This window comes from Scyliorhinus canicula, chromosome 1 (assembly GCF_902713615.1).
Source record: "Scyliorhinus canicula chromosome 1, sScyCan1.1, whole genome shotgun sequence".
Taxonomy (NCBI): Eukaryota; Metazoa; Chordata; class Chondrichthyes; order Carcharhiniformes; family Scyliorhinidae; genus Scyliorhinus; species Scyliorhinus canicula.
This window is the reverse complement of record NC_052146.1, coordinates 139,385,924-139,398,892: the sequence shown is the minus strand read 5'-3', so window position 1 is coordinate 139,398,892 and position 12,969 is coordinate 139,385,924. Positions and strand designations below refer to the sequence as shown.

Sequence of the window (12,969 nt, the reverse complement as noted above, 5' to 3'; positions counted from 1 at the left end):
AGAAACCCCTCATCAGATTCTCCTGTCAGAAATCCCTGCCTGAAAGTTGAAGAGCAGTACAGGCAGTAGGTCAAAAATCACTGCACCTCTGCTTACCCTTTTCTAATATCTTCTGTATCAGAAAAAAGTGTTCAAAGCAGAAGGTGTCACAAACGTCAGAGGTTTCTGCCAAATCCCACTACACTTCAAAGGGCTTGAAATTCTTTCACAGCAATTGAAATGCAAATCTTTCAGTCAATTCCACATAGCAATGCATTGCATTAGCCAGTGATTGACGGCTTTATTACTCTTGAGACAGGTGCTTGGTGGATTAGTTGATCAATCTTTCTCTTCACACTTGAATGCATATCCATTACCCTCCTTTGATGTGAACCACAATGTTTATAAACACTTGCCATGATTGACAGTTCCTCCCCAAATCAAAAGCAGCTAAGTGCTTTTTGCTGTGAAAAAGAGGAAGTCAAACACTTAACTTGTGTTGTGGGGTGAGGGGGACCAGCCGCCGAATCTCGGTATTGGGCCACCTGCTCAAAATGGTGGCCCGAGACCGAGATTCCGACTCCCGCGAGCTCCCCTCCATGCATAGATTTGCATGGTGGCGCAGTGGTTAGCACTTCTGTCTCACGGTGCTGAGGACCCGGATTCAATCCCAGATCACTGTTTGTGTGGAGTTTGAACATTCTCCCCGTGGCTGCGCAGGTCTCACCCCCACAATCCAAAAAAGATGTGCAGGTAGGTGGATCGGCCATAATTTGCCCCTTAATTGGAAATAAATAAATACATTTGCATCAAAAAAGAGAGTGAATCACTCCTGGGTACCACTGCTGGTGTAAGAGGAGACCAGGAGCGATACTTCTCCGGAATGAGCTCTTTCTCCAGAATGGAGAATCCAGCCCAATATCTTACCAATTCTCATGTGCATATTGTGTGCTATCTTTTTTTTCCAGAAAGCCCATAAGCCCAGGAGAAAGAACCTACTGTTACAAGACTCTCTCGCAAGCACAGGCATGCACCCCCTAAAAAGTTGAACAAGTCAAGAGATAGTGCAGAACTCCCATAATTACTTGATGGAAGGAATTAGTAGGTTTGATCAGCGAGTCACTGATGAAAAATAAGGGAAGAGCAGAGGTGTCGAGTGGAGCTAAATAGAAGTTCATCATCATTATAATTCTGACATCACAGGGCCACATTAGAAACAAAGGGTCCAAAAGTTATTTGCTTCCCACTGATTCCTTCCAAAGTGTTAATGTGTTTAGGTTTTGGATTGCAAGAAGTAACTATGGTGTTTGAAGTGGTGGGCTGCATCAAGCAATTGGGGAGTTCTCCTTCAAATGCAGGGATGCTAGAGTGAGTGTAATCAATAATACCAGTGCATTGAGAATGCTGCACAACTAATAATATTGCGTCAACCTGTCCAGTTGGTTAGGCATGTGGCTGTTGATCTTAATATATGACACGTGTGGTAGAAAAGAATACATATTATCTCAGTAATATGATGATGAATGAATTCTTAGTGAAACCAGTCTGTCAGTACTGAGATAAAATTCAGTATAGCAATCTGCTTCTTGATGCAGGCCAGGTTTACAATTTTAAGTATCAAAATTATAATCTAAATGCTTCTTTGGGTGCTTTCTTGGGCCTGCATTGACTTTTGTTCCAAAAGTATGTTGCTTGAATGACCAGAAATATTCCACTTTCTGTTTATATTGCAAGTGCCCAGTAACGGAAGTGTCCTGTAATTATGTTGGAACCAAGGCATAACCACAGACTGCAGAACCATAGCACATGCTTCAAAATATGGATCTAAATTAATAATTAGGAAATTAATAATTAACTGCCACATCGCACCCGACTTGGTGTTGGGACGAGGCCCTTGAATCTCGCAGAGGTCAATCGTGAGATTTACGATGCTCGACACGCCTCACGAGATTTAACGGAGTCTCTTGTAACTTCGCAATCTGGATTTTGCCCTCACTGAGCGTGACCCAGATCTGCATATTTAAACGAGTCATTAGGACAGGGCTAGGTGGCACCCTGGCACTCCCTCTGGCACCCCTGGGCACCTTGGCACTGTCAGCGTGGCAGTGCCATCTGGACACCCTAGCAGTGCTGCCCTACTAGGTTGCCAGGTTGGCACTGCCAAGAATCGGGCCTGGTGGGGGGAGGAGGGGGGCTTACAAGGTGGAGGGGAGTGAGGGGGTGTTTCTGGGGGCCTCCTCAGTTGTGGGGGGGGGGGGGGGGGGAAGGGGGAGTCAAAAATGGGAGCATGTGCTGAAAGGCGGGGGGTGTGGGGGGGGGAGCTGGGAGGAAGATCAGGGAAGCCAGACAAGATGGTGCCCAGATCTGCGAGCAGCCTTTCCTGCTGCACTCACCAGCAGAAAATGACTCTAAGTGCAGCCTCGGTAAAGAAAAACTCCCCGAGGCCAGAAAAAATGGGAAAATGCCAGTAAATAGAGGGTTGTTTCTCGGGTGCTGCAACCGCTGAGAAACACTCCGCTGGACGGGCCCAAAACCAGACATAGATTTCTTTCCAGTTAAATCGTGGCCAGAAATCATTACACAGCAATCAGGACAATTCAGTGGTTTCTCTGTTTCCAGGATTCTCAATCCGCTAGAATCATAGTTAGTTATGAACTGCAGCTCAAACAAAGCTGAAAATCATGAAAACTCAACAACAATCATACCATCTTTTTATTGTTATTATTTCATGAGATGGGAGTGTCACTGGCAAGGTCAGCATTAGTTGCTCATCCCTAATTGCCTTTGAGAGGGTGGTGGTGCGCCACCTTCCTGAACCTCTGCAGTCCATCTATCTGGATTAATGGATTTTCATCACAAATGGAAATCATTTCTGAGGTGATTATCCCGATAAAATGACATTTCATTTATCCTTGCCCTACATAATTGGCTTCTACTCCACATTACTTGCTGAACATATTATTTATTTTAATTTATAATAGATTATCATTTGATGAATGAGCAGGGGATTACATTTTCAGTTGTCTAGTGCTTCAGCATGGTGATGGACAATATACGGGTCAGAGTTTTACATTTTTATTCTTTGCTGGTAAGAGCTACATAAAGCTGAGTAAAACTGTCCCAAGAATAAATATATAAAGTGCTGGAAAACCCCAGCAGGTCCGAGCAGCATCTGGGAAAAGAGAAACAGAGTTCACATTTTAAGTGAGGCATGATTCTTCTTCAGCACTGGCAGATGGCAGAAGGCATTTAGAACAAACTACAAGTTATCCAAATCACTCAGTGAAATGACGGCTCTTGAGGTGTCCAATAACTAGAGGAAAACCGTCTCTTACTGCCAGTTGACCCAATATAGCTCTGTCCAATTGCGATAAAGTTGTGGGATGTTCTCTTTAATGGTCATTGGACACCATAAACTTCCATTGATTCCAAGTTCCATGTCACTTTGCACAGAATTCAGACAGAATGTCGCCCCGCTATCGGAGAAAATGGGCCGGATTCCCCATTTCAGCGGCCAAGTGCCGACGTCAACAGAGAATCCGCGGGTGGTTCACGACAGGAAATTTGGCGCGGAATCACCGATTCCGGTATTGGTGAGGGGCTAGCACCATCGCCGCGTGAACCACCCACGTATCGCATGGAAAACAGCCAAATATGGCCAGGTTCTGGGCCGCGTATGCGCAAGGCTGACAGCCTTCTCTGGTCGTGCCTGAAATGATGGCGCCGGCCATGCTCAAACCCAGACCCGCCCATCCCGACCCCACAGCCCACCCCCTGTCCAACCCCCACCTCTCCCCCCAGCCCTAGAAGCCCCCTGGCCAGCGGTACGAATCCCGGACGAGTGTGACGGCGCTGGGCACTGTCTGCAGCCGGCATGGTGAGTTCATGACCGCTGAGACCACAGGTGGCCCGTGCCATTGGGAACCTGGCCCATCGGCGGCGGAGCATCGCAAACCAGCCTCAAACCGCGCCTGCCCAGATCCGACGTTGGAGTCCATTCTCCACCCGATTGCTGATACCGATTTTGGCGTCGGGCTGCAGAGGATCCCGCCCAATTTTCTTAAGACTGAATTTAGAATTTTTAAAGCAATTGTGCAAATTAAGAATAAAACGATAGCCTAAATATTCCGGCCCTGCCTGCGCAATTATTGTGGGTGGGATGGTAAAATTGATGGACCAGCTAAAAGGCCCGTTGACTTGGGCAGGAATTTCCAGTCCTAGAAGCGACAGGACCAGATAATCCTGCAATATATTTTGAAGTATTGTTTTACTATTAGTGCATAATTTTGTGCACTCCAGGTAGAAGAAGGTTGGCAGAAACCTGAGCAAGATAGCCATTTTTTAAATCCAGAGGATCTGCCAAATCTTCCACCAGAGATCCCCGACAGAAAGCTCAGACAGCACCTTTTTACATATTGTGTGGCTTGTGTTAACATTGAGCATTGTCATAGATTAAAAGAAAGAAACACACTGACATAATAAAAATGAAGGTGCTGGAAATTGTCAGCAGCTCTGTCTGCATTTTTGAGATTGCTGCCCAAACCCTCCGTCCGCTTGTTCACCTTATTGATGTTGATGTGCCTGCAATGCACTTTGATCAATTCTTGCAAGCTCCCACAGGTAAAGCTAGGACACAAAGTATGTCCCATAAAATGTTCCATGACCCTAGTCCCAGAGGACCTCCTCTACAACACCAGTTGTCACTTTCTCATCTGCCACCCAATTCCTCATTTGGGCTCAGAGATAAAGATTTCTAATTAAGTGTCAATTTGTACCAGATTGTTTGCAACATTGAGATTGCTGGGTTTCACACAACTCCGACAACAACAGACAGTGGACAATTTCATTCCATCGATCTGGTCTGGACTTGAACCCATATTCTGGAGATGAAATGTCAGTGTGTAATCCATTCTGCCACCTACTGACCTCAAAATGTACTTAAGTACCGTGAAAAAAAAACTCTGATTGATAGGAGTGGGAATGCGGGGGGGGGGGGGAATAAACATATTAAACACATTTCATAAAGGATATTTAGGAAGTGAAAGTCACAGCTTGGATGCTCTCTGCACTTGGTGCAACATTGTTAAATCCTTAATGAGATAACCGAAGATGGAACAATTTTACCTCCATTAATAAGGAACATATGCTTTACTGCAGATTGGGGAGGCTGATCCGAACAGACAATTCGAAGTGGTGTGTGAGTCAGTCTTTGGTGAAATGGAATCCCAGGCTGTGGAAGCTCTCGACCTGCCTGGATGTTTTCGGATGCGAAGCCACAGTTACCTACGTGCCATTCAAGCAGGATGCTCACAGGATGATGACTGCTTGTCTGTATTTTCTATGTCAGCACCCATGATGCCTGCCACGAGTGTCGGTGCTATTAAATCCAGCACTTGTAAGTACTGACTGTGAGGATGATGAAACCAATTGCTCATCTTTAATTTCGGTGTTTCGAGTATTATCAGTTCTACAGACCAACCCTCCAGACTCAGTTTGAGCTATCAGTGTTTTAACGGAAAGTGGTCACCATGGGAACAGGGTTTGCAACAAAAAATTCTATGTTTAGAGGTGGCCTGATGCAATTAACAACAGGACAATATCACATAAGCATGTCACATTTGGTCAAAATGTTTTTGTATAGGGCTTATTTAGGGACGAATGTGGGGAATGGTGAGAATTTTTGTCTATAGAAATCCTTTGCATTTTGATTTCTTGTTACTCGATTCTTTAAAAAATTAGATTTGCTATGGTTCTCTGTAAAGCTGAAATGCAGTTAGTTAAGAGGATCTGATTTGTTGGGCGTGGCACATGCCACAGGAGTTTTCAACACAAACTACTCTTTGCCATTGATGGCAATGGAAGAGGACTGTCGGTGACCTGTTTGTAGGCTGGTCGCTCATTCATAGATTTTCATAGAATTTACAGTGCAGAAGCAGGCCATTCGGCCCATAGAGTCTGCAACGGCTCTTGGAAAGAGCACCCTACCCAAGCCCACACCCCCACCCTATCCTCATAACCCAGTAACCCCACCCAACACTAAGGACAATTTTGGACACTAAGGGCAATTTATCATGGCCAATCCACCTAACCTGCACGTCTTTGGACTGTGGGAGGAAACCAGAACACCCGGAGGAAACCCACGCACACACGGGGAGGATGTGCAGACTCTGCACAGACAGTGACCCAAGCCGGAATCGAACCTGGGACCCTGGAGCTGTGAGGCAATTGTGCTAACCACTATGCTACCGTCATTTGTTATTTGGTCTCTGCTGAATATTCATTTTATCAGGGTGCAAGCTGCTGCACAAAACCCCCCTGCTCTGAAGCATCGGAATACAGTAATGCCACCCTCCCTTTTTTTTCTCTGTATAAGCACGACAAAGAAGGTCCAAACTTATTATAATTTAGCAATGCATATCGAGGACTTACTCAGATCAGTGCAGGTTTATTCTGAATTTAACCGGGGAAGCATAATGACAAGGCATGTGATGAATTATACCCAACTGAATCACATCAATTATTGTATCAAGGGAGCCAGTTATGCATTGCAATTTATCAAAACTCGTAATCTAAATGCAGGAACACAACAAGGTTATCAGCAAAAGAAGGACAGGCTGCATTAGAGTAAGTGTCAATGTCCACCCACTCTGCCTCCTCCAGTATCACATCTCCAGTCAGGGCTGTGCCCCATAACTTTTAGCTTCTTCCATACCTTCTGATTATGCATTTTTATAACTTGTCAGGAGTTTCTGGTATCATTTTTCTTTTGAATGGAAGGTTTGATATAACATGATTCTGTATGACACAAGGTGGACCCTTATCATGCAGATAATTTTGGTGGCCACCTCCCTGCGACAGCATATGGGTTAAGGGGCTCTTTTCAGAATGACCATTTTGGTGATGTAACTGATTAAAATATTAACTGGATATTCACACACACACACAATTCCTGGCCTGCAGAGACACGAAGTACATGAAAAGTTATGATTTTATTTTTGGACCAAAAGTTGTGGGGTCAACCTTTACATAAGATCGACTTCTACATGAGTATAAACGGTAAACGATGCCAACAGATTCTCATGCAGATTATCTTTTGACCAATTGGAACGCCAGTTGTCAAACAAATTAGATAAAAATCAAAAATGATTTCAATGTTTTATCATCACAGCAGCATGAATACCCTGTCTTCAATAATATCTGGTGATATTTAATTAGATATATACATTATGCACGTGAGTAATGTGTGCAAAGTAACAAGGGGGGGTGGTGCACTCTGGTTTCTCATTGCCTCGATCTGGCTTTGAGGTCCAGACTGATGGCTCCATGTCAGGTTGCAAATCAATCTGAACAGACTCAATTCAGGTCCTTGTGGGCATCAGCCCAGTATAAACAACTGATTGTCATGTGATGCCTAAAAAAATGACACCATGAGAAATTTAGAGCAAAGTGCTGACTCCTGCCTGGATCTGCGTTCACTTTATATTCTGCTGGATGCATCGTCTCTGTCTCAGCAACTTCCGAGATGCAGACTTTGAAAGCAGTTTTAGCAGGAATCAGTAATTCCATTCACAGAGGCCAAGCTAGAAGGGAATGGCTTCATGGACAATGTGCAAATGTCAGAGTGCAATATTAATTATGTCTCTCCAACATGATTTGTTAACATGAGCACATTCAACTATCCCTTCACACTGTATTTGACAAGTAGCCAACACACAGCGCCAGCTATGTAGCTTTCACCCTTAGCCATGTCTGAATGGTGCTGAATTGTTGTTTAGGTCTCTGAGCGGCAGTTTCCAGCTGTCAATACTGCACTTAGTTTAAAATAGAAGCCATCAAACCTTTATTGTGCTGCTTGACAAGATTGCAGCTGCCAAGCTGGCTGGTGAATTTGAAGGTAGATTTTTCAGTTGAAATGATATCGGAGCTGTTTATTATTGCTGTGGGCATTATTAATGTTTGCTTTGGGAAAAGTTATTTGTGTTGGATTACAATTGAGAGGCAAGGGGAAAACAATGATTACTGAAATGTGGACAGCAGGTTGGCACAGTGGTTAGCACTGCGCCGAGGTCCCAGGTTTGATTCCGGTCCCGGGTCACTGTCCGTGTGGAGTTTGCACATTCTCCCCATGTCTGCGTTGGTTTCGCCCCCACAACCCAAAGATGTGCAGGTTAGGTGAATTAGCCATGCTAAGTACCTTAATTGGTAAAAATGAATTGGGTACTCTAAATCTATTTTTTAAAATAGTTACGGAAATGTAATATGGAAGTTTCTAACTGGATCTCTTAATATTATCAAAAAACCTAAAACCATGGGGTAAATACATTATAAAAGCGACTGTTACAAATTGAAAGCACTTATTTTCAGGTAAACAGCGCGTTTTATTTTACCCTTTCAGCTTACTGTAAGTACCGCGTTATTTTATGCGTCATCCAGACTCATGATAAACATACCTGGCAGCAATTGTTGATAATTTGACAGCTGTACCAAATTTTTATTTTTTTTATATTTTGCTTCAATACTCTCTGATGGTCTTGATTTGTCTGTCACAGTTTTGTCTGAGAGAAATTTAATGACTATCTGCGTGCTACGGTGATTTATTGTGCAACATTAGGAATCAATAGATCTGCAGGGTGATCACAGAGTTCAGACTCCCTCTTTCTTTTGTTACTTTCTGATATCGTCCATGAAGAATTGTCTTCAGCAGTCCAACTGATTGTGCTGACTTCCTCCTCAGAATAATAACTAGTTACCCATCCTGAAGCCATTTTCCAGAAGAAACAATTCAAAATGACTCAGAATGTTTCTCAATTTAGCTCATTCAGAGACATTTGTATTTCAAGAAACTCATTCTGCCAGATTAGACAATTCGTACATAGAGCTATCAGGTGGAATCTTACCATATTGGATTGAATTGGACTGGATTTGTTTATTGTCACGTGTACCGAGGTACAGTGAAAAGTATTTTTCTGCAAGCAGCTCAACAGATCATTAGAAAAGGGAATTAAACAAAATTCAAGAAAATACAAGTAAATACATGAGAATACATAATAGGGCAACACAAGATATACAATGTAACTACATAAGCATTGGCATTGGTTGAAGCATACAGGGTGTAGTGTTAATGACGTCAGTCAAGAAGAGGGTCATTTAGGAGTCTGGTGACAGTGGGGAAGAAGCTGTTTTTGAATCTGTTCGTGCATGTTCTCAGACTTCTGAATCTCCTGCCCGATGAAAGAAGTTGGAAAAGTGAGTAAGCCGGGTGGGAGGGATCCTTGATTATGCTGCCCGCTTTCCCCCGGCAGCGGGAGGTGTAGATGGAATCAATGGATGGGAGGCAGATTTGTGTGATGGACTGGGCGGTATTCACGACTCTCTGAAGTTCCTTGCGGTCCTGGGCCGAGCAGTTGCCATAGCAGGCTGTGATGCAGCCCGATAGGATGCTTTCTACAGTGCATCTGTAAAAGTTGGTAGGGATTAATGTGGACGTGCCGAATTTCCTTAGTTTCCTGAGGAAGTATAGGCGCTGTTGTGCTTTCTTGGTGATAGCGTCGACGTGAGTGGACCAGGATAGATTTTTGGTGATGTGCACCCCTAGGAATTTGAAACTGCTAACCATCTCCACCTCGGCTCCGTTGATGCTGACAGGGGTGTGTACAGTACTTTGCTTCCTGAAGTCGATGACCAGCTCTTTAGTTTTGCTGGCATTGAGGGAGAGATTGTTGTCGTTACCCACTCCACTAGGTTCTCTATCTCCCTCCTGTATTCGGACTCGTCGTTATTCGAGATCCGGCCCACTATGGTCGTATCGTCAGCAAACCTGTACATGGAGTTGGAACCAGGTTTTGCCATGCAGTCGTGTGTGTACAGGGAGTAGAGTAGGGGGCTAAGTACGCAGCTTTGCGGGGCACCGGTATTGAGGACTATTGTGGAGGAGGTGTTGGTGTTCATTCTTACTGACTGTGGTCTGTTGGTCAGAAAGTCAAGGATCCAGTTGCAGAGTGGAGAGCCAAGTCCTAGGTTTTGGAGCTTTGATATGAGCTTGGCAGGGCCTGGTAGAGCTGGCAAGGCCGGCTCCGCAGAGATCTTTAAAGGGTGCCCTGATCAAAACTGTTGATCAACTCTACCCCCAGACAACCATCAGGCTCTCTCCCATCCCTGCAATCATCGGGCTCCCCTCCCCCACTCCCCCCCGCCACCACAATCATCAGGCTCTCTCCACCCCTACCTCCGCACAATCATCAGGCTCTCTACCCCCTACCTCCCCACAATCATCGGGGTCTCTCTTTCCATCCCTAACGCAATCATTGCGATCTCTCCCCCCACCGTCCCACAATCATCGGGCTCTCTCTTTCTCACCACCCCAACACAATTATTGTACTCTCTTTCCCTCCCCTCCCCCTCAGTAATTGTGCTCTCTCCTCCACCAATCATCGGGCTCTCCACCCCCTCAGCTCTCCCCCACCACAGAAGCATCACCAACTTTACCTCCCTCATTGCCCACTCTCCCTTCTACCAGGGTGTGCGGGTTCCCACCTCAATGGCCTCGGCGGTCTCCCTCCCACCACATATAATGGGAACCCCCCCCCAACATGGTTCCCCAGAAGGCCCACCCTGGCAATGCCCCTTGACACAGATTGGCACTGCCAGGTTGACAATCCCCGGGCATGTCCCTCTCCCCAGAGGCTTTGGTTACCTTTGTATCCTGACGGGAGGTCGCCTCGACTGAATCTTGATTTTCAAAACTGGTTGCGAACCTCGCCAACGTGATGTCGCATTAGTGATGTTTGAATATTCCGTGAGGGGGGAATCATATGGACGGGAGCTGGCTAATTATATAAAATGCATGTAAAACCACTACAATGATGTTCTCGCCCTTTGTGACGTCACCGGCAAGCGATGTGAAAAATCAGGAAACACAATCCCTCCAGAGAGAATCACATATCCTGATCGCCTTTCCTGATTATCTCTGGATTCCCGCCCCCCACGTTGCTGTTCTCTCTGATGCCGACCAAGGGCTGAAAATCATGACCTGAACATAGAATTCAGTTTTGTATTCAGGCCATTTGAATGTCACTCAGATTTCATTAGAACATGCACTTAAATCAAAATGAATGTGAATACTCAACCCAACCAAAGCAAGATCATCCTATTGAAGTCTACCTATTCCATTTCTGATCAAAGGTACATTCTTGTACTACTGAAGGCAGTCCCATTCATTTTTCTTTCCAATCTTCATTGCCTCTGTTCCTCAGCCTCTGGAGTTAGTGGCTCATTTTGGACTCCAACTTTGTATTGCCAACACTTCCTTGCCAAATTGGCCATTTCTTAAATCTAAGCATAGATAGTGAGGGTTAGGAGAATAATTGATAAGAGGGACATCAAAAGTAAGTAAGTTAATTGCTACAATAGAAGGACAACTGTCTTCATCAGTGTGTTTCTGTGAGAAGCTTTAAACTGATCTTAAGGTTTCTGTCTCCATGGGCCTCTCTGTCTCTCACTCCAGCCTCAGCCCCTCCAAACCCTCTCCCTCCAGCCTCTCTAATCCATCCCTTCCAAGCTCTCTCCCTACTCCTTTCAGACGTTCTGGCCTCCCGATCTCACTCCAGGCCTTGGAGTCTCCCAATCTCTCTTCTTTGAAACCACTCCCCCCTCCACCGCACCATCTTCTCTCTACGTAGGGCTTTGGATAACGTTAGATATATATACATAGTCACATTGTATTGTCATCACTGCAGGTCGGAAATTGATCACAATGATGGCAGTTGACAATATCAGTCCACTCCCCCAAACTCCCCCAAATTCTTACCTCATTGCCATGGTCGGCACTGTTTCGCTCTGACTTCAAATCTGCCGAGGGCTGCCGTGGAAAACATGACTTCCCAAAGAGGAGGAGAGTGGGTAGGGGAAAATAAGAGTGAGGCAAGAGGAAACAGGGAAGGGGCAAGAGGAGATAGGGGAAAGAGGGAAGGGGAAGAAGGGAGGGTGTAGAAGGGAAAGAAAGGGCGGGGAAGGGGCAGAGGGATAGGAAGGGGGAGAGGAAGAGGTGAGGCAAAAGGAAGGAATGGATTGGGAAAAAGGGAAGGGCAGAGTGAAGGTAAGAAGGGAGGGCTAAGGGAAAGGGAGGGTTGGAAAAAAGAGGGAAAGGGTCAGAGGAAAGAAGGAGGTTGGGGGTAGAAGGGAGGGACAAGGGGGAGGGGAATAAGGGGTGTGGTGGTAGAGAGGTTGGAGAGAAATGAGGTGGCGTGTGACTCTACACACTGTATACATAATCAGCTGGGACTTTGGAAAACTTTGGCTAATAATAATAATCTTTATTAGTTTCACAAGTAGGCTTACATTAACACTGCAATTAAGTTACTATGAAAATCCCCTCATCGCCACATTTCAGCGCCTGTTCAGGTACACTGGGGAGAATTCAGAATGCCAATTCACCTAACAAGCACATCTTTTGGGACTTGTGGGAGGAAGCCACATATATACAATCATATTTTGTTGTGATCACTGCAGGTTGACAATAGTTGACAATGATGTCAGTTGATAACTATCAGTTTATATCACAAATATAATTCTGAGTAAAATGATAGCTAAGGGTCAGTTCTGTGTGTTAATGGAGTGGAATGGTAACCAGCAGGTTGCTTCTGAATGCAAGTGATAACAAATGATAAATGATTGCATCTGAGAGCAACTGATGTCAAATAATGGAAAAATAATTAGTATTGACTACAGTTGACCACAAATGAATACTGTTGAAAGCAAATGACATCACAGGATATGGAAAAATGCGAAAAGGGGAACTACATGCCAGAGTGCCAGAGGTGCTGGTTTACCACAGTGGGCTAAACAACTAGCTTGTAATGCAGAACAAGACCAGCAACGCGTGTTCAATTCCCGTACAGCCACCCTGAACAGACGTTGGAATGTGGCGACTAGGGGCTTTTCACAGAAACTCCATTGAAGCCCACTTGTGACAATAAGCAATTATTATTATTA

At 45.0% G+C, this 12,969-nt stretch overlaps 1 protein-coding gene across 8 annotated transcripts in view; it reads left to right on the top strand.

Annotated features, from left to right (window-relative positions):
• The window catches only part of dlgap3 (discs, large (Drosophila) homolog-associated protein 3), a 1,017,459-nt gene that overhangs the window by 909,512 nt on the left and 94,978 nt on the right, over nt 1-12,969 (top strand). For all 8 annotated transcript variants that reach the window (XR_005461097.1, XM_038801108.1, XM_038801129.1 and 5 more), the window contains one exon: nt 5,137-5,374. Coding sequence is in view for 7 of the 8 variants with exons in the window: in XM_038801108.1 (XP_038657036.1) it covers nt 5,137-5,374 (238 nt within the window). In the remaining variant the exon portion in view is untranslated. The remainder of the gene's footprint in view (nt 1-5,136; nt 5,375-12,969) is intronic.